We start from the raw sequence: 26,075 nt of genomic DNA on the forward strand, positions 1-26,075 counted from the left end.
TCTTGTGGTGGAGAAACAGCATGGTCAGAATGGGATTATGGAACACCAAACCCTTCTGACCAAATTACTTGTCGTGAAATTACAGCTTTATTGTGCTGGAGGAGGGTGATGAGGAAGTAGGGTCAGGTGGAAGGTAGCCTCTGAGGAATTCGCTGTGATGCCAGCCAGGAAATCATTGGAAATCAGAGGTGACAAAGGTACAAGTTTGTTAAGGATGGAGATGGACAATGTTATGAAGAAGGAAGTCAAACATTTTAGCCAAGTAGTTTAACTACTGGAAGCCTGTGTCAAAACCTGTATCAAGTTTGCAAATTGTCTGGTTCAGTCACATGCGATCTGCCGGGGAAAACTTGTAGTTCGAGCCTGAGGAACTGCATCTGTGAAAGGATTTATCATATTTCCCAAATCATATTTTTCTGTTAATTCTGAACATGATGTGTTTTAGTTTATGGAAAAAAACATTGAATAATTCAGTGTTATCTAATGACCACAACTATTAAGTTTACATTGGATAAAGGTTGGCATTGCAGACTGTTGTGGACTTTACTTCCCTGACTTTGGGGGCAGTACAGAAAGTAGAATTTTTCACCATGCTCAAAACATTGTGTAGACAGGACAGGTTTGGTCCAATTATATTTACTTCTGACATATTGCAATGTCTCTTTCCTTCTTACTGTGGCCATTGATATTTTCCTGATAGGTCTGAATCTCACTCTCGCCAGGCATTTAAATCCCTTCTTAGAGATCTCATTTAACCTCCCTCTCATCAACCCTTCAGTGATGTTTGAGTCCCATCTTCTATCTATTCAACATTGACTCTTAAGCTCTTTTGATTGGTTTCAGTCTCACTTTTCTAACCCTTATTCATACCCAGTACCTGTATTCTTTCTGGATAAATCTCAATGCCCCTTATCAATTTCCTTGCTTCAGAAATCTATTTGAATGTGTATTTAACCTTATAATCTCTTTAGCAAAACTCCTCGGTGATTTATCTCCTCAGTTTCTCATGCAGCAATGTTCTTTGTCTCATTAGAGTCTTCCATTCTTAATTTTTTTTACACATACATCACAGTAAGAGGGCCACTTTGGCCCGTGCCACCACCCGATTTACACCCCATTGACCACCACCGCCAGAATGTTTTGAACAGTGGGAGGAAACTGGAGCCCCCAGGGGAAAACCCACACAGACACAGGGAAAATGTGCTAACTCATGACAGACAGCACAGGATTCGAAGCCCTGTCCCAATTGCTGGCGCTATAGCAGCGTTGCGCTAACTGACACGCCAACTGTGCTGCCTGGTAATAATTCTTGTGCTGGTGTTTAATTTCATGGCTATCATGAACAATTTGGCTTTATCTGCTTGATAAGTCCTTCCCGGAAGTATTAAGCATTTATTCACCCTTACCACAGAGTATCATTTCAAATTAAAATTTGCACTCTACTGGAATCACAGCTTCTTCTTGCAAATTAAATTAAATGGACTCGCTAACTCCAGAGTTTTACTCTCACACTTTCATATTGCCTGATGCATAAGTTATGATACTTTAATCTTCATACCACTGTACAACTTGGTGAAACCATTGAAACAGCTACTGACAAGTTACATACCCAAGGACAGGACAGGAGTAAACTCCCCAATGGGAGAGAATAATTAACCTTGCACTGTTCTGGTCTTCAGACACGACCACCACTTTGAGTTTAAACGGACCTGCAGGATGCAAAAAGCTGCAGAAGCAACATTGTTTGCATTTTATTCCTTCCCAAGTGCAAGCCATTCTTTGAGTGAAACAATGGATCGAACATTGAAAGGAAAGCCTGTTATCTCGTGATAAACGCCGCAATTCATTCCCAATTCAACTCATTCCCAATTGTTGCGTTTTTTTGGGGCCCTCGTTTTGTGTCTTTATTTTTGTTGAGAGACAATGAATGACATCATTTGGCAAGTGTTGCAAGCATAATATTTAATATGATTTCCAGATTGTTGAATGCCTTTGATCTCTATGTCTTATTCTTTGGCAATGAAAACAAGTCGGAAATTCAATGAAGCTTTGAATGTTTCAAATTTTTTAAAATTTAAATTTAAACATACGGCACAGTAACAGACCGTTTCGGCCCATGAGCCTTGCTGCCCAAATTACACCCCATTAACCTACTCCCCCAGTGAGAGGAAACTGGCCCTCTTGAAATAATCCATGTAGAGACAGGGAGAATGTACAAACTCCTTACAGACAGCGTGGGATTCGTACCCTGATAGGTCCTGATCGCTGGTGCCGTAAAGGCATTGCGCTAACCGCTACATCAACCATTTTCTTGAACGTCTGCTTTGCTCAGCTTATTACTTCCTGCATATCGTTACAATATCAATAACAGCTCTGAAGCATTTTGCCATTGAAACCAATTTGCATTTAGGGTTTAATAGTTCATATACTGTGCATAATTTAGGTTTAATTTGACTGGCATAATTTTAAATAACCTCTGGAAGCACTGGTAGTGGTGACGTCAAAGGTCAGCTATTTGTTCAGTCAAATAGCATTTTCAGGTGTTGAAGATGACATTTTCCCTTGCTGCTTGCAACATGCCTTACAGTGGTAGTATTAGAGATTTCTCTTTGTATGAGATGGAGTTGTTTTGGCACTGATGAAGGTGGTTTTATTTTCCAGCTATTTCATGCAGTCACCCTGGAGTTCCAGTGAATGGCAAGCTTTTTGGAGACAAATTTACCTTTGGGTCGACAGTTCACTACTCTTGCAAGGAATCTCGAACTGTAATTGGAAATGGTACTCGCATTTGTCAAGAGGATGGTTATTGGAGCGGCTCTCTCCCGCATTGCTCAGGTACCATTATAATATATTTCACAGCATACTGAACGAGATGACTTTATCTCGAAGGAAGTGTATTGGAATGCCAGCTTTTGGTTACGTATGGACATGGTTTAGTCCAGCCCAGACAGAGAAAAATAAGAATTTTCTACTGCCAACTTGAAGGGTTATGAAGTGGGTGGCCAGGGGGGAAATTTCACTGAAAACCCTGTCGATTCTCAGTCACTTCTCTGCACAGAAAGTTGAAGTGAAATTATGAGACAGCAAAAAAACTGCCAGATGTTGAAAATATTCAGCAGATCAGCCAGCCTCTATGGAGAGAGTAGAAAACATCAGGTCTGAGATCAGAAAAGTGAGAAAACTTGGAGGTTTTGCTCTCTGTTTAATTTTCAGTCCATGATATTCAAGTCAAGGCAAGTTTATTGTCATCTGTTTGCACAGGCACAACAGGACAAAACAGTGTTCTCTAATCCTCCATGCAAAACACACAGCAAGACATAATCGGGCATGACACACATACACTATAGGCAAACACTACATGTGCAGGACATGTATTATATCATTAAAAGTAAACCTTGTTTTATACTAATGAGAGTCTCCGATGGTTAATGTGAGCCGTTCCTTCAGTTGTTCAGCATTCTCACTGCTCATTGTCGCATTCTCATCGTCATTGATAGTATACTTCCGATTAAGCGGAAACCAATCAACCGGAATTCTAAACATCCCAACGTTTCTTCAGGTGTGACATGACATCACAATTTGAAAAAGAGTTGAATTTTTTTTTCATCACCGTGCTCAAGTGGCATGTGGTTAGCGCCATTTTTAATCAACGGCGCTCTCGTGCACTGGTCCAAGATACAGCTGCAAGGTCGAGATTTTACCCTTAGTTATCCTTAGATCGCTGAAGAGTGAATATAAAAACATTTTCTTTGTACAGCATGCTGTCAGCAGTGAACAGAGGCTAGGGTGTGGCGGGCTTCCAAAAGGAGTTTACCATTCTTTGCCAACACTTGGAACAAAGTGACTAAAGACACAGTTGTACATGCCTGGCATAATCTATGGCCTGCAACGATGTACCTTGATGATGAATACGACACTGGTGAAATTGAAGGATTCTTTGTGTCAAGGGATTAAAAAATGTTGTCTGATCTCCTTACATATGCCAAAAAAAACCTTCAGCGTCTGCCGGTAAGCTGGAAGAAATTGAAGACGTTTTTATCGTTCATTCACTGCCCGATGGTGAAATAGCTGAACTTGTTCTGCATCCAGGTGAGTGTGATGAAGAGGAATTTGCCGAAACTGCAAAACAAGTGCCTATAGATGAGCTGGTGAACATGTGTGACAGACTTATTAGAGCAACATGCATTTGTATCAGAACAAGTGACCATGTCAGTGCACAGAATCAAAGACGGACTGCTGAGACAAAAACCATTGTTAACGCGGAGGTGACACTGGAGGAAACATTTGGAAAAAAAATGTGATGTTACGATGGAACAGGCAGATCTTTAGTGGTTCTGGAATAGGTAGTCACGTCAATTTGGAGAGGTTCAAGGAATTAGTAGTGATCAAGAAGAAAATCTGTTCCTGAATACTGAGGTGGCGGAGTTCATTGCCTGGCCACAGTTGCTGTGGCATCCTTTGTCAATGGGCGGAGTGGTTAGTGTGATGCTGTTTACGGCGTCAGTGATCAGGAGTGGATTTAGAATCTGGCCTGTCTGTAAGAAGTTTGTACATTCTCCCCGTCTCTGCATGGGTTTTCCCCAGGGACTCCAGTTTCCTCCCGCCATTCAAAATGTATCAGGAGTTGTAGGTTAATTGCATGTAAATTGGTTGGCACTGGCTCGTTGACTGAAATGGCCTGTTAACATGATGTATGACTAAAAAAAGATGTACTCAACAAAAAAATAATTGATTTGATGAATGAGTTGCACCTCAATTGCTCATATTTCTCAAGGACCTCTCCTCTGGGCTGGAGAATAATGTCGAATTCTATCTGAATGATCTATCCAAGATTGTTTTGTGTTTTAAATTAAAATTACATGGTTAGGAAACTGGTGAGCGCAGCATTATTACAGTGCTAGAGAGCCAGATTTGAATTCAGTGCTGTCCATAAGGAGTTTGCATGTTCTTCCCATGACCACGTGGGCTTCCAGATGCTTTGGTTACCTCCCACATACCAAAGACAGATGGTGTTTGAAGATTAATTGATGTATTTGGGCTCAAAGGCCAGAACGGCCTCTTTATGGCCTGTGTCTCTAAATTTAATTCATGTTTATTTAGGATCTTTCCCTTCTATTTGAATCCCATCTTTCAAGTTCAATCATTACTAGTCTCTGTGAAATACTAAAAAAAACATATGTTTGTCTAGTCTCGAGTCGATTGGGACATTTCATCATCATTTGGCTCTTGATTATATCACAGTCACTGAAACCTGCAGGTTCCCTGCAAGAACCACTTGATTGGCTGAAACATCACCACAGGAAAATCAAGACCAGAAAATCAGCTGATTCTTTGTAGGCACTTTCGTCCATTGATCTGCGCTAAAGGTGTGTTCTTCAGGCAGGGTTCAGGAAAGCCTGGATCAACAAAATAAGATGTCATGTTCCTGCATGAGCAAGTGCATCTAAAAGTGAACCATATTTGTTGAGCTTGAAATAAATGCTTTGCCCCATTAGAAGCAGATTTTAGCACAAGAGACCAAACCAAATATTAATGTAGCCAAACTAGAGAGGCTGCAGATGCCGGAAAACAGGAGCGGCGTCAAAATGCAGGAGGAATCATTGGGTCTGGAACCACCTGTGGAAGGTGATAGATGGTCAACGTTTCAGGTGGTGCCGAGAAAAAACATTTAGAGAAACACCACTAGAAGACCATAATGCACAGGAGCAGAAATAGGCCATTCAGCCCATTGAGTCTTCCCCACCATTTAATCATGAGTTGATCCATTTCCCCACTCAGTCCCATGGCCCAGCCTTTTCCCCATACCTTTGATGGCCTGGCTAATCAAGAACCTATCAATCTCTGTTTTCAATACACCTAATGATCCGGCCTCCACAACCTCCAGTGACAACAAATTTCAATTCTCCCCCCCACCCCCCCCCCACCTCTGGTTGAAGAAATTCCCTCGCATTTCTGTTATAAATGGACACCCTTCAATCCTGAAGATCTGCCATCTTGTCTCGGACGCTCCCACCATGAGAAATAACTTTCAACATCTAGTCAGTCCATTCCTTTTCAACATTTGAAATGTTTCAGTGAGGACCACCCCACCCCCCCGACCCCATTTTCCTAAATTCCAACAATTACAGGCCAAGTTGCCAAATGCTCCTGATCTGATAACCCGTTCATTCCTGGAATCACCCTCTCCAATGGCAGCACATCCTTTCTCAAATAAGGAGCCCAAAACTGCTCGCAATTCTCCCAAACAGATCTCACCAGAGCTTTATAGAACCTCAACATCACTTCCCGGCTCTTACAGTGTATTCTATTCCTCTTCAAATGAACGCCGGCATTGCATTTGCCTTCCCTGCCACCGACTCAACCTGCAAGTTTACCTTCAGGATGTCTTGCGCGAGGACTTCCAGGTCCCTTTGCCTCTGAGAATTTTGATTTTTCACCCCATTTTAAAAATACCCTGCCCATTTATTCTTTTCTACCAAAATGCCTGACTGTACGTGTTCTGGGATTAAATTTCATTTGCCACTTCTCCTAATCTATCTAAGCCCCTTCTGCAGCCTCTACACTACCTGCACCTCCACCTACCTTCACATTATCAGCAGATTTGGGCCACAAAGCAGTTCATTCCATAATCCAAATCATTAAAATATAACATGAAAAGCAGCGGCCTCTACCAATTGGCAGCCAATCCGAATATGATCCCTGTATTCCAACTCGCTGCTTCCTGTCAACCCGGCAATGCTCTACCCATGCTAATATGTTTCCTCTTATAACATGGGGTCTTCTCTTGTTAAATAGATGTGTGTGCAGCACCTTGTCAAACGCCTTCTGAAAATCCAAACGCACAACATCCACTGCATCTCTCTTATCCTGCCTGGTTGTCACTTCCTCCAAGAATTGTCAAGCAAGATTTTCCCTCAAGGCCCACGAGCCCATATCACCTAATTACGTCCCATTAACCTACAAATACTCTACATCTCTGGAATGTAGGAAGGAACCAAGACGGACACAGGGAGAAGGGGAGAAAGGGTAAATTCGAAACAGACAGCGGAAAATTTGAACATGGGTCGCTGGGGCTGTAATCGTGTCTCACTAACGACGATGTCCATGATCTACATAACAACGATGTTCCCCACATGAAGCATTGAGCAACATAATCAATTATTGCTGCTTGGAAGTAGAAATCCTGACTCCTTTAGCAATTAGAAACTACCATCTTGGAGAATTACGAGTCAACATGTTGCCTTGATAACTTCAATAATTATCAGGAAAATCTTCATGGTAAGCTCTTCCAGTGAATCAGGGGGTTGTCTTAATTCTGAAGCCTCTTCACTGATCACACAGTAAGGTGGTGCTGTTCCTCGCTGTTCTGAACAACTGGAGCTGTGATTCTGAGCCATTGGATAGCTGGGCTGCCCTAGATACAATTAACCATGATGAATTGATTGATTTGATTTGGCTTGGCTTCGCGGACGAAGATTTATGGAGGGGTAATGTCCACATCAGCTGCAGGCTCATTTGTGGCTGACAAGTCCATGCACACGTTCCTGGTTTCCAAAGTTTTAAGGAACTGGCCATAATTTAGGCAATTAAGGTGCAAAGAATTAACAATCTCCACTTAGGTGCTTTCTATGAATCATGTAAATCATTCACATGACAGGATTTGAATTGATGAAGCCCTCGTCTTTTATCATTCTACTTGCTGCATTTTGACAAGGTAGATTTGAAAGTGAACGACACATGAAGTCTTCATTGTGTTTCAGGAGTAATTGGAATCATTTTGCTTCATTTTTCTTCACAGAGGTCATCCAGTGTCAGTGAAATTAGTTTTATACAGCACACCTCAAAATGGCAGGATGCTCCAAGGAAATGAATCGTTCAGCAATCTTCTGCTGAATATTCAGTATCACCATCATTAATTCCTTCTGCAAAACAGATGTTGAATGAAATTGGCTGCCTCTTGGCATCAAGTTGGGAGTCTGACATCATTACCAATGTGCACTGCTTTGGGCTGCCCTAATAACTCCTACAGATGCTGTGCACTGTGGCGGCCGCAGATGGTAGAAGTGCTACTGGAGAGAGGGGGATTGAAGACTGCCACCTATGAGAGTTGGCACACAGGCTTGCAAGCATGGGGTAGGGAAACCTCTGTGGGGGGAGGTTTCCTGCCCTTGACGATGTGGGCAGGAAGACTTTCAGGAACCTGAAAAGAGTGTGAGGCGAAGTCGAGTGTCCTCACCAGTTCAGCATGCCCATTTTCAAGCACCAGTAGCCTCAGGCTCCACCTTAGTGGCCATGCCAGATTTCTGTCAGCCCTAGCCTTCATTCTTTCGTCCATATCCTCACATGGTTAGTACGCCTGCTGCTTGATCAGCCATCAGCTGGAGTCCTTGTTGTTCGATGCTGTCACTCTGTGAGCAGGTGCACTTCACCCAGTGCCTTGAGTGGCTCTCTCCTCTGCACAGGCTTCTGTACCACATTGAACCAGTTTTGATAAAGGGCCTTAGTTTGAAATTACAGCCATTCTGAGGCTACTTGACCTGCTGAGTTCCTCCAGTAGGTTGTATTGAGATCCAACATCATGAGGTGCTTTGTGAGATTGGTCATGCCTCACGTTAATTCCAGCCTGCTAGCCATCTTTGACCCACTCCACTCATCTACCAGGTTCACAGTGGATGCCATCTCCCTACCCAAAACTCACTTTTGGAACTCCTGGACGACAAGGTCACCTGTGTCAGCCTACGATTCATTGACTGAAGCTTTACTCAATTGTCAGAAGTACAGACAAGAAATTCTGTGAGCCAGATAGCTATACCCGCATGGTGTGCTGCCTCCCTGGTGCAAGGGTACGGGATATCTCAAATCGGGTCGAGAGTATTCTGAAAGGAGAGGGCGAGCAGCCTGAGGTCTTGGTACATGTGAGTACCAATGAGATAGATAAAAAGAGGGAGGAGGTACTGAAAAAGGATTACAGCGAGCTAGGACAGAAGCTAAGAAACAGGACCGCCAGGGTGATGATCTCTGGATTGCTACCTGTGCCAAGTGTAACTGAGGACAAAAATGGAAGGTTAAGACAAATGAATGTGTGGCTGAGGGGCTGGTGTAAAAGACAGGGTTTTGGCTTCTTGGACCATTGGGATTTCTTTTGGGGAAGGCATGACCTTTACAAGAAGGATGGGTTACACCTAAACCCAAAAGGGATCAATATATTGGCAGCTAGGATTGGTACAGCCGTCGGATGCAGTTTAAACTAATTTGGCAGGGGGATGGGAACAGGGCAAAGGACAGGAAAGGTAAAATGGGAAAAGTTAGGTTAGGTAGCGAAATTAAAAAATCAGAAAGAGCAAGGAGGGTGAAAAAAGCAAATCTGAAGGCTTTATATCTTAATGCAAGAAGCATTCGGAACAAGGTAGATGAATTGGCTGTGGAAATTGAGACAAACAAATACGATTTGTTTGGGATTACTGAAACATGGCTGCAAGGTGGGCAAGCCTGGGAACAACATCTCAGGGCATACAATATTTAGGAGGGATCGGCAAGAAAGAAAAGGGGGTGGGGTAGCATTGATGATGAGAGAAGGGACTGACACGATTGACAGGAAGGATATTAACTCGGAAGATGCGGAATCTATATGGATAGAATTGAGGAATAACAAGGGGCGGAAAACATTAGTGGAGGTGGTATATAGGCCTCCAAATAGTAACGTAGAGGTGCAATAAGGGAACAGCTGTCATCATGGGATACTTTAATTTACATATAGATTGGACTAGCCAAATTAGTAAAAATACTGAGGAGGAGGAATTCCTTGAATGTTTACGGGACGGTTATCTAGACTAATTTGTCGAGGAACCAACTCGGTAGCAGGCCATTTTAGATTGGATATTATGCAATGAAAAGGGGCTAATCAGCAATCTTGTTGTACGAAGCCCTTTGGGTAGGAGTGATCACAATATGATCGAATTCTCACTCAACATGGAGAGTGAAGAAATTAAAACCGAGACTAAGGTCCTGAATTTAAATAAAGGGAATTATGATGGTATGGGACGGTATTGGGTGGTGTTTATGGGGGGTTGACGGTGGATAGACAATGGAAAGCATTCAAAGATCTAATGGAAGAATTGCAGAAATCGTTTATACTTGGCATAAAAATAAACCAAAAAAGGTGACTCAACCATGGATAACAAGGGAAATTAGAGACAGCATTAGGTCCAAAGAGCAAGCATATCAATTGGCCAACAAAAGTACCAAATGCGAAGACTGGGAACAGTTCAAGATGCAGCAAAGGAGGACAGAGGGATTAATCAAGAGGGCAAAAATAAATTACGAAAGTAAGCTTGCGGCAAACATAAAAACCAACTGCAAAAGCTTTTATAGATATGTCAAGAGGAAAAGATTGGTGAAATCCAGAGTAGGTCCCTTGCAGTCAGAAGCAGGGGAATATATAATGGGGAATAAGGAAATGGCAGACTAAATAAATTCTTACTTTAGTTCTGTTTTCACAAGAGAGGATACAAATAACCTCCCAAGGATGTTGGGAAACATAGAGACTAATGCAGGGGAGGAGCTGAAAGAAATCAGTATCTCTAAGGACAAGGTCTTGGGGAAATTGAAAGGACTGAAGGCCGATAAATCCCAAGGGCCTGATAATCTACATCCTAGGGTACTTAAAAAAGTGGACATTCAGATAGCAGATGCTTTAAGAATTATTTTCCAGAACTCGATAGATTCAAGATCAGTACCCATGGATTGGAGGGTAGCTAATGTTACCTCACTATTTAAAAAGGGGGGTAAAGAAAAAGCAGGGAATTATAGGCCAGTGAGCCTTACATCAGTAGTGGGCAAAATGATGGAATCCATTATTAAGGATGTAATAGCGGAGTATATGACTAGCAGAGAAGGGATCGAACAGAGTCAACATGGATTTATAAAAGGTAAATTGCGCTTGAAAAATCTATTAATTCCAATAGATTCACCACCCTCTGAGATGGTGACAGGTAAAATAGATGGTGGAGAGCCAGTGGATGTGGTGTACTTGGATTTCCAAAAGGCCTTCGATAGGTCCCACATAAATGACTGGCATGCAAAATCAAGGCTCATGGGATTGGGGGCAAGGTATTGATGTGGATTGAGAACTGGCTGGCAGATAGAAGACAGAGAGTTGGGATAAACTGCTCGTTTTCTGAGTGGCAGGTGGTGACCAGTGGGGTGCCACAGGAATCTGTACTGGGACCCCAGCTATTCACAATTTATATTAATGATCTAGATGAGGAGATTGGATGTAATATCTCCAAATATGCAGATGACACTAAGCTAGGAGGCGTTGTGTGCACTGAAGAGGGGGGTCAGGAAGCTCCAGTGTGATTTGAATAAATTGGGGGACTGGGCAGATACATGGCAAATGCACTACAATGTGGATAAATGTGAGGTTATCCATTTGGTAATACAAACTGGAGGGCAGATTACTATTTGAATGGCAATAGATTGGGAGATGGGGAAGTGCAGAGAGACCTCGGGGTTCTTGTGCACCATTCACTGAAGGCGAGCATGCAGGTACAGCAGGCAGTTAAAAAGGCAAATGGTATGTTTGCCTTCATATCAAGAGGGTTTGAGTATAGGAATAAGGATACTTTACTGCAGCTATACAGAGCCTTGGTGAGACCACACCTGGAGTATTGTGTGCAGTTTTGGTCACCTTATCTAAGGAAGGATGTTCTTGCAATGGAGGGAGTGCAAAGGCGATTCACCAGGCTGATACCTGGAATGGCAGGAATGACTTATGAGGAAAGATTGCGCAATTTGGGATTGTACTCGCTGGAGTTTAGAAGATTTAGAGGGGACCTCATAGAGACATATAAAATTCTGGCAGAACTGGACAGAATGGATGCGGAAGGGATATTTCCAATAGTGGGGGAGTCCAGAGCCCAGGGCCATGGTTCGAGGATAATAGGCAAAACATTTAGAACCGAGATGAGGAGAAATTTCTTTACCCAGAGGGTGGTGAATCTGTGGAATTCATTGCCACAGAGAGCAGTAGAGGCAGGTTTGTTGATTATATTTAAGAGGGAATTAGATATATTTCTTCAGTATAAGGGATTTAGGGGTTACGGAGAGAACACAGGGACGGGGTACTGAACTTTATGATCAGCCATGATCTCATTGAATGACAGAGCAGGCTCGAAGGGCTGAATGACCTACTCCTGCTGCTATCTTCTATGTTTCTATGTAACACAACAGGAGGAAACAAACTCATCCCAAAGCTATGTCATCTTGTTCTCAGCATCTTTCTCCGCAACTGGATCCCTGACTTTCTCTCCCACAGGTGCAATCAGTGAGGATGAGTCACAGCATCTCTTCCATGACCTCTGTACAATTACAAGGCCAAACACTGCACCAACTCCATCTATAAATTCTTGGATGACAGTGCTGTCAAAAGCAGGAACAATGACAAGGAAACTACGAAAGGGAAATGGAGAGACGAGTGCCTTGGTCTCAGGACAGCAACCTCCCCATGTCAGCAAGATCAAGGCTCTGGGTATAGATTTCTGGAAGAGGGGTGGAGGCCACTCCTTGGTTCTGCTGAGGTGGTGAGAGTAGGCAGGTGGAAGTTCCTGGGAGTAAACATCTCCAGTGACCTGACCTGGTTCATTCACGTCAACACAATAGCTGTGAAAGTGCACCAGCACCTTTATTTCGCCAGAAGCCTAAGGAAATGTGGCACGTCACCTACATCCTTTAAGAACTTCTAGAGGTGCACCTTTGAAAGCATCCTGTCAGGGTGCATCACTGTGTGGGATGGGAGCTCTGCATCAGTCAATGAGAAATTGCAGAGAACTGTGGACATGGCTCAGGACACCTCACACCCACACCCTCCCTCCACAATAACTCTTGTTGCTTTGGAAAAGCTACCAACATATTAAGACTTATCCCATCCCTGACCCTCTCTTCACTCCAATTCCTCTTTGAGAAAAGGTTCGCGTACATGAGGTTACACAACTGTCTCTTGCGCACCTGTCTCTTGTGCACCTGTCTCTTGCGCACCTGTCTCTTGCGCACCTGTCTTTTGCGCACCTGTCTCTTGCGCACCTGTCTCTTTCCTGCTATTATCATCAGATCCCTGAATGAACATCAAAACCTGAAAACAATGTTGCCTTTGCTTCAACTGATCTCTCTGTAACTCTGCACTTCTGTATTCGCTGTACGTTGTATGAGATGACCATCTGGTCTACTCGTAAAGCAAACTCTATCACTGCATCTTGGCACCTATGACAATAAAATTGAACTTAACAGAACTAAGGTGGGAGAGGGGGCATAGTAAGTCCACCCATATGTTATAAATTTAATGGACAATAATGGGAAAAGCTGCTGCTGGGAATATGGACCAAAACTCATTCATGACAAGGGTATCGGCATTGCTGATCCTCCTTCTAACAGATTCCCGTCCACAGAAAACATCGACCTGAGGCACTGCTTCAGGAATGAAAGCCAACATCACAAACAATCCCCATCACCCTGGCCATGCTCTCTTCTCACTACTCCCATTGGGCAGAAAGTACAGAAATCGAAGGTCAAGAACAATTATTTACCAAAGCCGTCAGGCTCTTAAACCTCCTTTACCAAAAATGTACTTCAAAGACTACCAAAGATCTGTCTCCACAACTCACACAACACATTATATGTACTACGAACCAACTGAATATGTTTTTTACTTTATTTTATTTTCTCCTCCATTTATATTTATTTTCCTCTCTAATATGATGTGCGAAACTGGTTGGAGGAGTATCAGGCATACGGGATGCGAGGAAGTGCTGAGGGTGCCGAAGGGTTCCTGACCGTGTCGGAGGTTTGGATCGGGATCTTGGGATACCAATGGTTAGGACTGGACTCTGTTTGGCTGTGGGTTAATTTACACCCCATTAACCTACATCCCCGGTATGTTTTTTGATATCTCAGAATTCAAATAACAGGAGGAATCCAGACCAACAAAAGGTTTTAATTGGATATGTTTCGGGACTAGGTAGAATTTATTATGTCTGTGCCAAAGAAGACAGGGAATGGAGAGATGACGGGGGAACCAGGGTGTTCTATAGTCAGGATAATATGAACTATTTTGTAACCGAGTAGGAATACACTCTTCTCAATGTAGTAACTGTATGGGGTGTGTGTGTGCGTGTGTGTGTGTGTGTGTGTGTGTGTGCGTGTGTGCGTGTGTGTGTGTGTGTGTGTGTGTGTGTGTGTGCGTGTGCGTGTGTGCGTGCTGTTTCCTGAGAATTTTGTATCTCCAAGTTATTTAAGAAGCCTCCCAAGTAACACAGAGATATAACACAGGAGGTGGTGGGTGGGGGGGTGGGATTAACAAAAGCCAGAGATCGATAGTAATGCCATCCAGTTGGAGGATGCCCAGTCAGAAGATGTGGTATTGTTTCTCCAATTTATGGGAGTTCTCAGTCTAGCAGTACACAAGTCCATGGACAGACATGTCGGCAAGGGAATGGGATGGACGATCGAAATGGGTGACCACTGATAGATCCACGCTATTGTGTCAGACAGTCATCAGCGGCTGTTGGGTATGTTCTTTCCTGACATAAAATAAACTACGTGAATTCATCATTTCACCTAACTCTGATAACCCCTGTGTGTTGTGCGTGTATTTGTTGTGTGCGTGTTGTGCACGTGTGTGTGCTGTGTGTGTTCCACTAACCTTCTATATCTGCTTCCAGTTCATGAAAATTCAAAATCTCACTTATTCAATTGTAGCCGATGTTTTAAACTCTCAGTCTCGCCTTCAATTCAGATTTATTTTTTAGCTTCTTCTCATCCGGATCCACTGATCGCTTGCTCGCCCTGCCTTACCCCTCCTTCTGACCTGTTTCTACCAGCTGTCACCCCTGTACACTGCCGGTGCTGACCCTAAACATTGACTGTGTGTCCTTCCACAGATTATGCCTGACCCTTTGAGTCACTCCAGTTGTTTGTATATCCATGTCAAGTGTAGGAGAGGCATGAAAATGTTCACCTTGTGGGTAGATTTCATGTCTTATTTTAAGCATTTAGTTTTCATTTGCTGGATGGGTGATTAAATTGTTCACCACAGCAACTTTCAAATTGGCTGTTTGTCTGTGTAGTCAATGGACTGCCTGGTCCCAGGATTGTCCTGATCTATGTCCTGGAAGAACTGATTAAATCTTTTCTCGGAGCTGTCTGCTCTCTGATGATCTTCATGTTGTCCTTTGGCTGGAATCTACTGCTGTGGTTGGTGTGTCGCTCTCTGCTGGTCTAGCAATTCCTGGAGGATCAGAACAAGTTCTATCAGCCTCCAGGCATCCAGTCCACCAGAAGGTTATTCTGGCATGCCTAGGGTAGTTCACGGCGCAACAACTAATCCTGGTATCAGATAACATACATCCTTATTGCACTGGCAAGAAGAGGTCATATTATAATATTTAAGATCACAGAAAATGATTGTTTTCCAATTCTTTGCTCTGTGATCAAATGTTCAGCCTTCAGCTGCAACTCAGGCCAAGATGGCTAATGTTGCAGTTGTGAACTATTAAATCAAGTTCACTGTAACTCAGCTCTTGCCTGGGTCAGAATGCTTAAATCTTACGATGCCGACAGTAAATATGCAAAATGTTTATGATATCACTGGGAGTTCTTCTCTCTTTCACTCTTTCTCTCTCTCTACTTCTCTTACTATTACCAATATACATGGTAAATATTCACATGTGACTGTTGGAGCAAAAATTGTGCTCTATCGGTAAAACAGGCGGGACTTTGAAGTATTATTCAGGTTCAAGAGCCTGATATGTTTTTGGTAAAACGTTGCTCTTGAATCTCAGGGTGACAGATGTCAGGGAACAGAACATTTGTTGTGAACCCCTCCTTGTTCTCCCAAACTCTTTCTGTTGAACAAAGTGCAACTACAACTAAACATAACAAGGCAACCATTATCCCACAGCTTTGTCAAGAATTCCTGAGAGGATGTGACCCTCCTTGGGCAGGCCAGTATTTGGTTCCCCTGGCTTAGAGATCTGCAGAAGAAACTGCTCCCATCTGTTTGCTCTGCATGCTTGCAACTTCCCAAATTGTTTGATAATATTTACCTTTGCAGACAGCAGAATAATGGGAAGGTCACAGAACAGATTAATGCATGAATATGCTGACAGAACCAAAGATTATTTTTGCCACAGATGGTATCACTTTCTAAAGGTCTGTGTTTTGAATGTAATAATTCAGGGGCATGATTAACAATTGCCTGATAAACCTAATAATGAACTTGCTGGAGCTTGCCAGAGCCTTAGGTATGGCCTTTGGTACTGCTATGCAAATTCTTCAGGTAATTTTATGCTCCACCAGAGATCGAAGTCATTAAAAGAAATGGAGTAATCTATAAACACCCACGTACAATTGTCATTCAGGTAACTTTTGTGCACAGGAGAAAAATAATTTTGGCTCCAAGTAAACCTCGCTTGAATAACTTGTGTTCAATTCTCCCGCGTGATAAGGGGAAGAAAAAAAACTCCTCCATGCTCCTTATCTTTGCATTTTAGTTTTCATAATCAATTGGTTTAGCAGCAGATGTTCCTCTGAAAGAGGTTAGGTAAGGTGTGGAGAGGATTCGGAGAGACGTCCAGCTAGACAGGGAGGGCGTGTGAAGTGATCGCAGGCTTAAAGTTCAAGTGACTTTTTACATGAAGTGCTGTTCATTTGGTTGGTCATGAGGGAGCCACAAGAGTATAAACTCATGGTTGCAAGAAGGGGAATAATAGGCCCTTCATATTTTTGAGTAGTGAAGTACTTGGGGAAGATGGAGAAGGAGAATGAGGCAGGATGGCTCTTCTGAGCTCATTCACTGTTCTTCTGGATAGATTGAAGAGCTCCCTGGATGACTAAAGACACAGAGATAAACGTGAATCAGAAAATAAGGATAGCAATAAAAGACAGGATCATTGTTCTGCAGGAAAGAAAGCTGAATACAAACATGGAAGAGTGGAATTTGAAAAAAAAAAGAGTTAAAGGGGAGAAGGAGCTTGGCATAGATTAGCAGATAACATTATAGGATGTGTCTCTAAAAATGTAAAGTTCAGTCAAAGGGAAGATGACACAGATTAAGGACCAGAGAGCAAGTTCACAAAATTCACAATTGAAATTCTCAATGAATAGTTTGCCCTTGACTTCATGAGGAAATAGGATGCAGTTGGTGTCAGAGTGAGAGAAGGTAAGAAAGAGGTCAGTGGTGCTCAGAGTTGAGAAGTGCCCTGAATGAAGGGAGTATTCATTTCTGACCCTTGCCTTGCAATAAGCCCTGTTTGCCCATGCTTCTCCTTCCACTCCTCTCGTTCTCCCCCTCCCCTTCCTCCCTCCTCTCCTACTCCCATCTCCCCCGCCTTTTGTATTCAGGTGCCTGGCTGTGTTTTTGGTGATACTTGAAGAACGACCCAGACCTGAAACCTTGGTTACCCTTTCCTTCCTATGGACGCTGAACGACCTGCTGAGTTTCTCCAACAGATTTATATCTTGCACATAAGCCATGCTTCTGAGCCATTATCACGCGGAATAACATTTCTAAGGTTGAATTTTATCTTTGCCCATTTACTTTACTAACTTAATGTGCCTCAAAGTATTTCCCAGGTTTTCATTTGTATTCCTCTCAAATGCAGTTCTGTGCAAGCATGAAACTGAAGAATTCATTCTAACTTTCTAACCTACTTTTGCCATATAGTTCACTTACAAGTCAGCACTCTAACTTTGTGTCATAATGGTTGTTGGAGGTTACTTACATACTGTTTTTAACCAACGATATCAACTTGTGAGGCTTAAGCCCTCTGAGGAAGTCATTTTTAAAAAAATCATCAATCCTATCTGAGGAGTGTGGGAAATTGTTACATCGAACAGATTAAGAGGAGGAGGAACTGAAGAGGTGAGGCAGCATCCATGGTAGAAACGGTCTGTCAATGTTTCAGGGTGGGAACCTTTATGAAGACTAGAGTACAGGGGTGCAGCGCTGCCGGAGCTCACCAGGCTGCTTTGAGACCACTATGGACGAGCTCCGGCATGTCGCTGAGGCAGAGGTAGCACCTCTCCCACCTCCATTCTTGCAGCAACCCCCTCCCCTCCTCTGTCAGCAACACTCCCCCCTCCCCATTCTCATCTCTACAAATCTGATTCGTGGTCCTACAGGTTGCTGTAAATTATAAGCGCCACATACAAAATGACAGCCTCCAAGGCCAGGGCTCGCGAGAACTCCTTGTCGTCATTTTGATGAGCTTCGGCACTTAATATTTTACCACTGCTCGCCTTGCTAAGGTAGAAGGTGTAATTACATGTATCAAATGGGAAGACACTGAGGGAGGGGACCAGAAGTGAAAACATAGAGGATTGAGATGTTGGAGGTTGAGACACAGTTAGAGGAGGGAAAGCATTAGGAAGTCAAATTGGGTAAGAGATTAGCAATATACCTGATAGTCATAGGTCTCAGGGAATAGAATTAAGTACAATCAGGATTGCTAGAGAGATAATGCTTGTGAACTGAATGAACTAAAGATAAATAAGTCTCCCTGACCAGATGAGGTGAACCCATGGTTCTGAAGGAGGTGGCTTTGGAGATAGTGGAGTTATTGGAAATGATTTTCCAGGAATCAATAGACTCTGACATGGTTCCAGAGGATTGGAAGGTCACAAATGTAGTTCCACAGCTTAAGAAAGGAGGGAGGCAGAAAAAAAGTAAATTATAGACCTATGAGTCTGACATTGGTGGAATTGATCCTCAAAGACGCGGTTATGAAATACCTCAAGGGGCATGGCATGATAGGTCCAGACCAGCATGGGTTCATGAAGGGAAGATCCTGCTTGACCAACCTAATGGAACTTTTTGAGGAAATCTCAGGTAGGGTGGACAAGGGAGAGGCTGTGGATGTTGTGTATTTGGATTTTCAAAAGGCCCTTGATAAGGTGCCACATAAGAGGCTGCATAAGAAGATGAGAGCCCATGGAATTACAGGAAAGATATTAGACTGGGTGGAGCATTGGCTAATAGGCCGGAAGCAAAGGGTGGGAATAAAGGGATCCTGGTCTGATTGGTTGGCTGTTACTAGTGATGTTCCGCAGAGGTTGGTGTTGGGGCCACTTCTTTTTACAATATGTAATGATGATTTAGATTATAGAGTGAATGATATTTTGACTAAGTTTGCAGATATCACCATGATGGGTGGTGGAGCAGGAAGTGTTGAAGAAACTGAAAGGTTGCAGAGAGACTTGGACAGTTTAGGAGAGTGGGTAAAGAAACGGCAGATAAGATGCACTGTTGAGAAATGTATGGTTGGACATTTTGGAGGAGGAAATTAACAGGCAGATTATTTGGATGGAGAGAAAATTCAAAATTCAGAAGTGTAAAGGGACTTGGGGGGTCCTTGTGCAGGATAACCTGAAGGTTAACTGCCAAATTGGATCAGCAGTAAAGAAAACGAATGCTATGTTGACATTCGTTTCAAGGGGAATAGTGTATAAGAGTAAAGCGGTGTTGATGAGGCTCTATGGGGCCCTGGTGAGATCCCATTTGGAGAATTGTGTGCAGATTTGGACCCTTATCTTAGAAGGGATGTACTGATGTTGGAGCGGGTACAGAGAAGATTCACAGGATCGTTCCTGGAATGCAGAGGCTAACATATGAGGAACGTTTAGCAGCTTTTAGACTCCATTCATTGGAATATAAAAGAATGAGAGGAGATCTCATAGAAATATATTGAATGCTGAAAGGATTGGACAGAGTACATGTGAATAAGATGTTTCCCTTGGTGGGTGAATCCAGAACAAGAGGGCACAGTCTTAGAATGAGAAGGTACCCATTTAAAACAGAGAGGATAAATTTCTTTAGCCAGAGGGTCGTGGGTTTGTGGAATCCATTGCCACATTCAGTTGTGGAGGCCTGATCATTGGGGTAGTTTAAGGGGGAGTTTGCTTGGTATCTAATTAGTCAGGATATCAAGGGATATGGGGAAAAGGCTGGAATTTGGAGCTAGATGTGAGAACAGTTTAGCTCAGGGTGGAGTTGCTGAGCAAACTCAATGGGCTGAATGGCCTTCTTCAGTTCTTTATCTTGTGATCTTGAAGAGGTTTTTGTGTACGTGTGAGGATACGGGTGTGTAGGCATTGGCATGTTGGTGTGGGCAGGGATGCGAGTGTGTGCGCGCGCGTGTGTGTATGTGCACGTATGTGTGTGCAGGTGTGGATGTGCAAGTGTGTGGGTGGCCAGGAGTGGGTGGGAGGGTGTATGTGTGTGCATGTGTGTATGTCTGTGCATCTGGGTGCGTGTGTGTGTATGCCTGCGTGAGCATGCATGGGTGCGTATAGGTGTGTGTGCATGCGGGTGTGGGTATGCGTGTACATGCATGTGGGTAGGCAGTTGTGTGCGTGTGCATGTGTGCATGCACGTGTGTGTCAGTGTGTGTGAAATAAATGTACAGAAATAGGTAAGTAAAGATGGAAACAGTGGAATCAGATAAGGGTGGAGGTGATCTAAAATTAGAGAAATCAATGTTCACCCTGACAGTGGATGAGGCCAAGGACTGACATGTCATTGTTGGAACGGTTTGCGGAGTTGACTCCAGGAACTTCAAATACAGCTCTGGCGTTTTCATTTAACAATACATTATGAATGATTTCACACATGAAGCAGCACAGGAGGAGGACGTTTGGCTCGTTTCACCTGCGCTACTTCAAAATAGTTGATAATGTTTCAATTAGGTTGCACAATTATTTTGCTTTGCCATTATTTATCCAATTTCCTTCTGATGTTTTCTGTGCTGTCTCTCTGGTGAGTGGGAGATCACACTGACGTGATGCTGAAAAATATTTTGGTAGACGCCACAGTTAATGCCGCATGGTCCTAATGCCCACCACCTTTGTGCTGACCAATTTACTCGATTACCATTTAATTCTTCCCTGATATTCCTTTTGGTCCTCTTGCTCTCTTGTTGATTATTTGAAGTATCTGTTCTCAGATTATTGTCTCACCTGTTCTTCGAGACTGAGCAGCACATTTAGCGTTAGCGGTTAGGATCATGCTATTTATTGCTGTTATGTCTCTGTTGTTACTTGGGAGGCTTCTTAAATAATTTGGAGATGCAAGGTTCAAATAACAGAAGAGACTTTACTTGCTGATGTCTTCCACCATCTCTGGAAAACTGTTCAATCACACACACATACATACGCCCCAGTGGAGCACTACATTTACTACAGTGAGAAGGGTGTATTCATACATGGTTACAATATAGTTCACATTATCCTGACTATGTAACAATTGCACCAGGAACCAGGGTTCTAATCTACTACTGTCTGTAAGGAGTCTGTATGTTCTCCCCATGAAATCGCCATGCATTTTCCCCGGGTGTCCCAGCTACTTTCCACCCTCCAAAAATGAATGGGGTTGATATGTTAATTGGAGAGCACAGGTTTAAATGACTGGAATTGGCTTCCACAGTGTGGTAAGTCGAATCATTCATTATTAAACACCTCATGAGTTCCTCCACTCTGTTCTCTGGTGAAGTAGCTCAGCTTAAATTTACAAATGACTCTCCGTCCCTTGACTCCATCTAATCTTCCTGCTGTCCTTGTTGCAGCTGCCAACATTTCAAAAGTCTCATCCCATCTCCGCACACTCTCCTCTCTCCCTTCCCGTTGAGCAGAAAATGCTTGTGCTCCAAAATACAGACCTACAAATTTAGTGCCCCTGTTAACAGGCTATTGAGGGGACCTTCTCTGTGATGCTTATCCTATCCCAGTTCATTTTCTTTGTTTCACCATGTATCCATCAATGGTACTAGATGATTTGCCCTCCAAGCCACATCCTCTTTTGACATGAAGATTATAGTCGACACTTTCCTTATTTTAATATATCCTAATTTCAAAGTAACATCTCCCAAAGTGTGAGCCGCAATATCCCAAATTTCTATTTAATCCAACAAATCAAACTGCAGCTGTTACTTTATGTAGTTTTAATTTGTTGATAAAACAGAAAAACATTTTGCATATCTTCACCAGAAGGCTTTCATAACAGTGAATAACAAAGCATTTACTGTATGATAGAGATACAAAGATATATAGAGATACAAAAATTTAAAGAGATACAAATTTAAAGAAAAATTTCTTGTGCTCACGCTTCCTTCATATCTTGTTGAAAAATAAAGCAAGTGGTTAGCTTGAGCAGATATTAATACATAGTCATTATATATAGTAACATTACAAACAATAGTCTCTTAAAGAGACAGGCACAAAATTAAGAATCAAAAACACAAGGTTTTAACCTTTACATTCTGGCCCCTAATTATTATAATAGACATTAATGACTAATATATAATAATTACTATTACAGGTACACAAATAAATATAGTAAGTATAAGATTAGAAATCAATGCTTTAAGTTTCCTGTAAAAGACAGATTTTAGTAATTGGTCTATTTAAGTAACCAGTCTTGGTTTTAATCTGAACTTATCGAATGAAGCCTTTCTTGTCTGGAATTGTATCTGCAATTTTCCCCAGCAATGAAGAATTTCTTGGTGAAGAATTGTCCATGATAATTACAATATCTCCACATACAAAATTGTTTTTAGCTTTAGACCATTTTTGTTATTCTTGGCCAGAATCAGTTTCCACAGTGTGGTAAATTGAATCATTTCATTATTAATCACCTCATGAGTTCCCCTGCTTTAATCCATCTTTTCTAAAATAAATCTTCAAGAAATTGCACTTGTTTCCTTCTGCATCTTGCATTAATATCTTCTTTTTTAAATTGACCTGGATTTAAGAAGTAGGAGATGATTTGGTACAAGTGCCTTGACGTCATTCGAATTGACAGAATTTTTTGTTATTGGATGACTATTTAAAATACCTTAAATTTCACACAATACTCTCTGAAGATTGTCATCATTCAGCATTTGGCCATTCCAAATGGAATATGTTTTTTTTCTGAACTGGTTACTTAAATAGACCAATTACTAAAATCTGTCTTTCACAGGGAACTGAAAGTATTGATTTCTAATCTTATACTTATAGATTTATTTGTGTATTACACTTCCATGATGTGATCCTGTGGATGGGTTAACTCTCTAATTAATTTCTTTCTGAAGTAAGTTTTCGTAAGATTCAAATTCTTCTTAAATTTTGATATCTCTATATCAAACGCCTTTATCTGACAAAACAAATCTCCAATTCAGCTTCCGCCAACTCATCAACTGTTAGGTAACAGCTCTTTCGAGTCTTCAGATTCTCTTTCTTGATATGATTTAAAAGCATAGTTTTTTACCTAAGAATCCATGCTACAGCCTTTTTCAAACAAAACCATGAAGAGCGATAGCAAATTAATTGAGTGATTGGATCATTTTCATTAAATATTTGAATAGTATTTAGATTAGTGCTTTGGATTTCGGGTTCCTCCATTGAAATTTCATTTAATTCTTTTGAATTTTGAGGCCAATCTTCTTGAGATCATGAAAGAAATTGAGGACCGGACACCCAAGTGTTGGCTTTTTACAGAAAAGATTGAACTTTTGATCCTCGTGAAGCTTTATCAGCTGGATTATCCACTGTTTTAATTTATCTCCATTGATTAGGATGCAAAACCTATTTTGATTAATTAATTCTATTAGTCACAAAGGTACAAAACCTTGTGGTTGTGGCGCTTGCAGGAGCTGAAGGAAATCACTACTGCCACTCCTAAGGTCATTAATGACTGTTTTTACTCAAATTCAGCGCCTCCCTTTAAGGGCAGCAGGAGCTCAGTCACCTGGTAGATTGTGACATCATAATCGCTGCCCAGGGTGCATGCTTCAAGGGATGCTGGAGTCAGAGAGAAACCTCTCTCAATGCCATTTCCCCATAGCTACCCCATCACGTGGCGATACAAGCGGGGCCGGTTCACCATGAGGATATGGGCACCACACAACCTCCCCAGGAGCAGCTATGCGTCCTGTCACTTTGGCGGCTGGCCCCGGCGCTTGAGTGTGGCCTTCTGCACCGGCTGAGACAAGTCCAAATGAGCAACTTTTAAGCGGTCCACAGTAAACAGTTCTTCCCTGCCCCCCACATCTAAAGTAAAAGTCCCACCCGACCGCCGAAGAACCTTGTACGATCCTTCGTATGGGCGCTGCAGCAGGGCCCTCTGTGGTCCTCTCCAGTCAAACACAAATTGCGCCACATCCAGATCTTTCGGTTGATGGGGTGGTTGGGTGCTGTGGTGCAATGGGGGTGGCGGGGTTAGGTTGCCCAGTCATTTATGGAGGTCTGTGAGCCGCTCACCTTCGTTATGCATCGTCACGGCCTCCAGGCCGAAGAATTCACCTGGCAGGAAAAGTGACGCACCGTAAACCATTTCTGCTGACGACGCTTGCAGGTCTTCCTTGGGGGCTGTCCTAATCCCAAGGAGAACCCAGGAAAACTCGTCCACCCATTCGTGACCGGAAAGTCTTGCCATCAAAGCGGACTTAAGGTGTCTGTGGAACCTCTCTACCAACCCGTTAGACTGTTGGTGGTAGGCCGTGGTGTGGTGCAGTATTAGCCCTAAAAGCCTTGCCAGCTGTGACCATAGTGCAGAGGTAAATTGGGTGCCTCTGTCGCTCATGATGTCCGCCGGCACGCAGAAACAAGCAATCCACTGGCTGACCAGGGCTCTAGCACACGTCTCCACTGACGCATCATGGACCGAGATGGCTTTAGCCACCTGGTTGCTCTGTCCACTATGGTAAACAGGTACTGCAACTCTCTGGACACTGGCAAGGGGCCCACAACATCCATGTGGATATGCTGGAACCTCCACATTGCCGAGTCGAAATGTTGAACCTAGACCTGCATGTGTCTGTGGACTTTAGACATCTGGCATCTGATGCAGTTAAGGGTTAGCCCTGCCACCTCCATCTTGAAGCCATGCTAGAAGAATCGCTGTGCCACCATATACACGATAGTTTTTACTGAGAGGTGGGTGAGATCATGGATAGAGCTGATGACCCTTGCCCTCCACTCCTGTGTGACTACCGGGCATGGTGAGCCGGTGGAGGTGTTGCAGAGCAGCGTCTGGGTGGAGTCAGGAAGTTGGATATCCTCGAGCTGGAGACCTGAGATAGCAGTCTGGAGAGCTTGAGTTTCGGCATTGTGCTGCTGGGCCTGTGCTAGTTGCGTGTTGCCGAGGCTGGGAGCTAGGTGCTGATGGCCGGGTGGGAGAGCGCATCCGCGACCACATTGTCCTTGCCTGCCCTGTGCCAGATGTCTGTTGTGAATTCGGACACGTAGGACAGGTGGCGCAACTGAGCAAATGTGGCAATTCTAAACACTGTTGGTTTAAAACATCTGTTGACTTCAAAACTTTCTAACATTTTAAGACTCTCAATCTAATTCATCTAATCTTGTGTGATGGATTCTGGTATAGTTTCATCCTATTCAAATTTTCTTCTTAACAATTTTTGCAGAATTTTCTTGACTATTAATTCTACTGGTGCCAATATTCACAAAGGATATTGAACTTATGATTGAAGGAAAGAATACCTCTTCTTGTTAAAGGCTGTTTTCTGAAAATAATTTTGAATTTGGAAACATCAGATTGAACACATCATTGCACTCCCAGAATTATTTCGACAGGTAGAACGTTGCAAGATGTTTTATCTCCTTTGTTTTTCTGCCTCACATCTCGACTGTTGCTAATCCATTTTATAAGGAAAAAACCTTTATTATAGATCTCCTTTAATTCTTGATAAAGTACTATTGCATATTTTTTCTGAAACCATCAATGTAGAAATTATTTCTGATGATGTTTATAGGTTGAGAACTAAATCGCTCTTCGTCATCTTCAACACCTCTCCTGAGAGCAAACTTTCCACAACTCGGTGACAAAGTTACTCCACATAGATGAATTGTCCTACTGTATTCAATCATGTCTTCACTGTAATCTCCATTCAGCCACCACAACAATCGTAAAAAAATCACGATCTTCTGATGGTACTTTCACTTGATGAAACATCGCTTCAATATCTGCAGCAATCACAATAGGGTCTTTACAAAATCTCATCAGAACACCTATTAAAGTATTGGTTATGTCT

At 42.7% G+C, this 26,075-nt stretch overlaps 1 protein-coding gene across 1 annotated transcript in view; it reads left to right on the top strand.

Moving 5' to 3' along the window:
* The window catches only part of LOC138736174 (CUB and sushi domain-containing protein 1-like), a 2,349,200-nt gene that overhangs the window by 2,201,077 nt on the left and 122,048 nt on the right, over positions 1-26,075 (top strand). The window contains exon 57 of the mRNA XM_069885244.1: positions 2,662-2,835. Within this exon, the coding sequence (XP_069741345.1) occupies positions 2,662-2,835 (174 nt within the window). The remainder of the gene's footprint in view (positions 1-2,661; positions 2,836-26,075) is intronic.

Source organism: Narcine bancroftii, chromosome 6, assembly GCF_036971445.1.
Source record: "Narcine bancroftii isolate sNarBan1 chromosome 6, sNarBan1.hap1, whole genome shotgun sequence".
In the NCBI taxonomy this organism is placed as follows: domain Eukaryota; kingdom Metazoa; phylum Chordata; class Chondrichthyes; order Torpediniformes; family Narcinidae; genus Narcine; species Narcine bancroftii.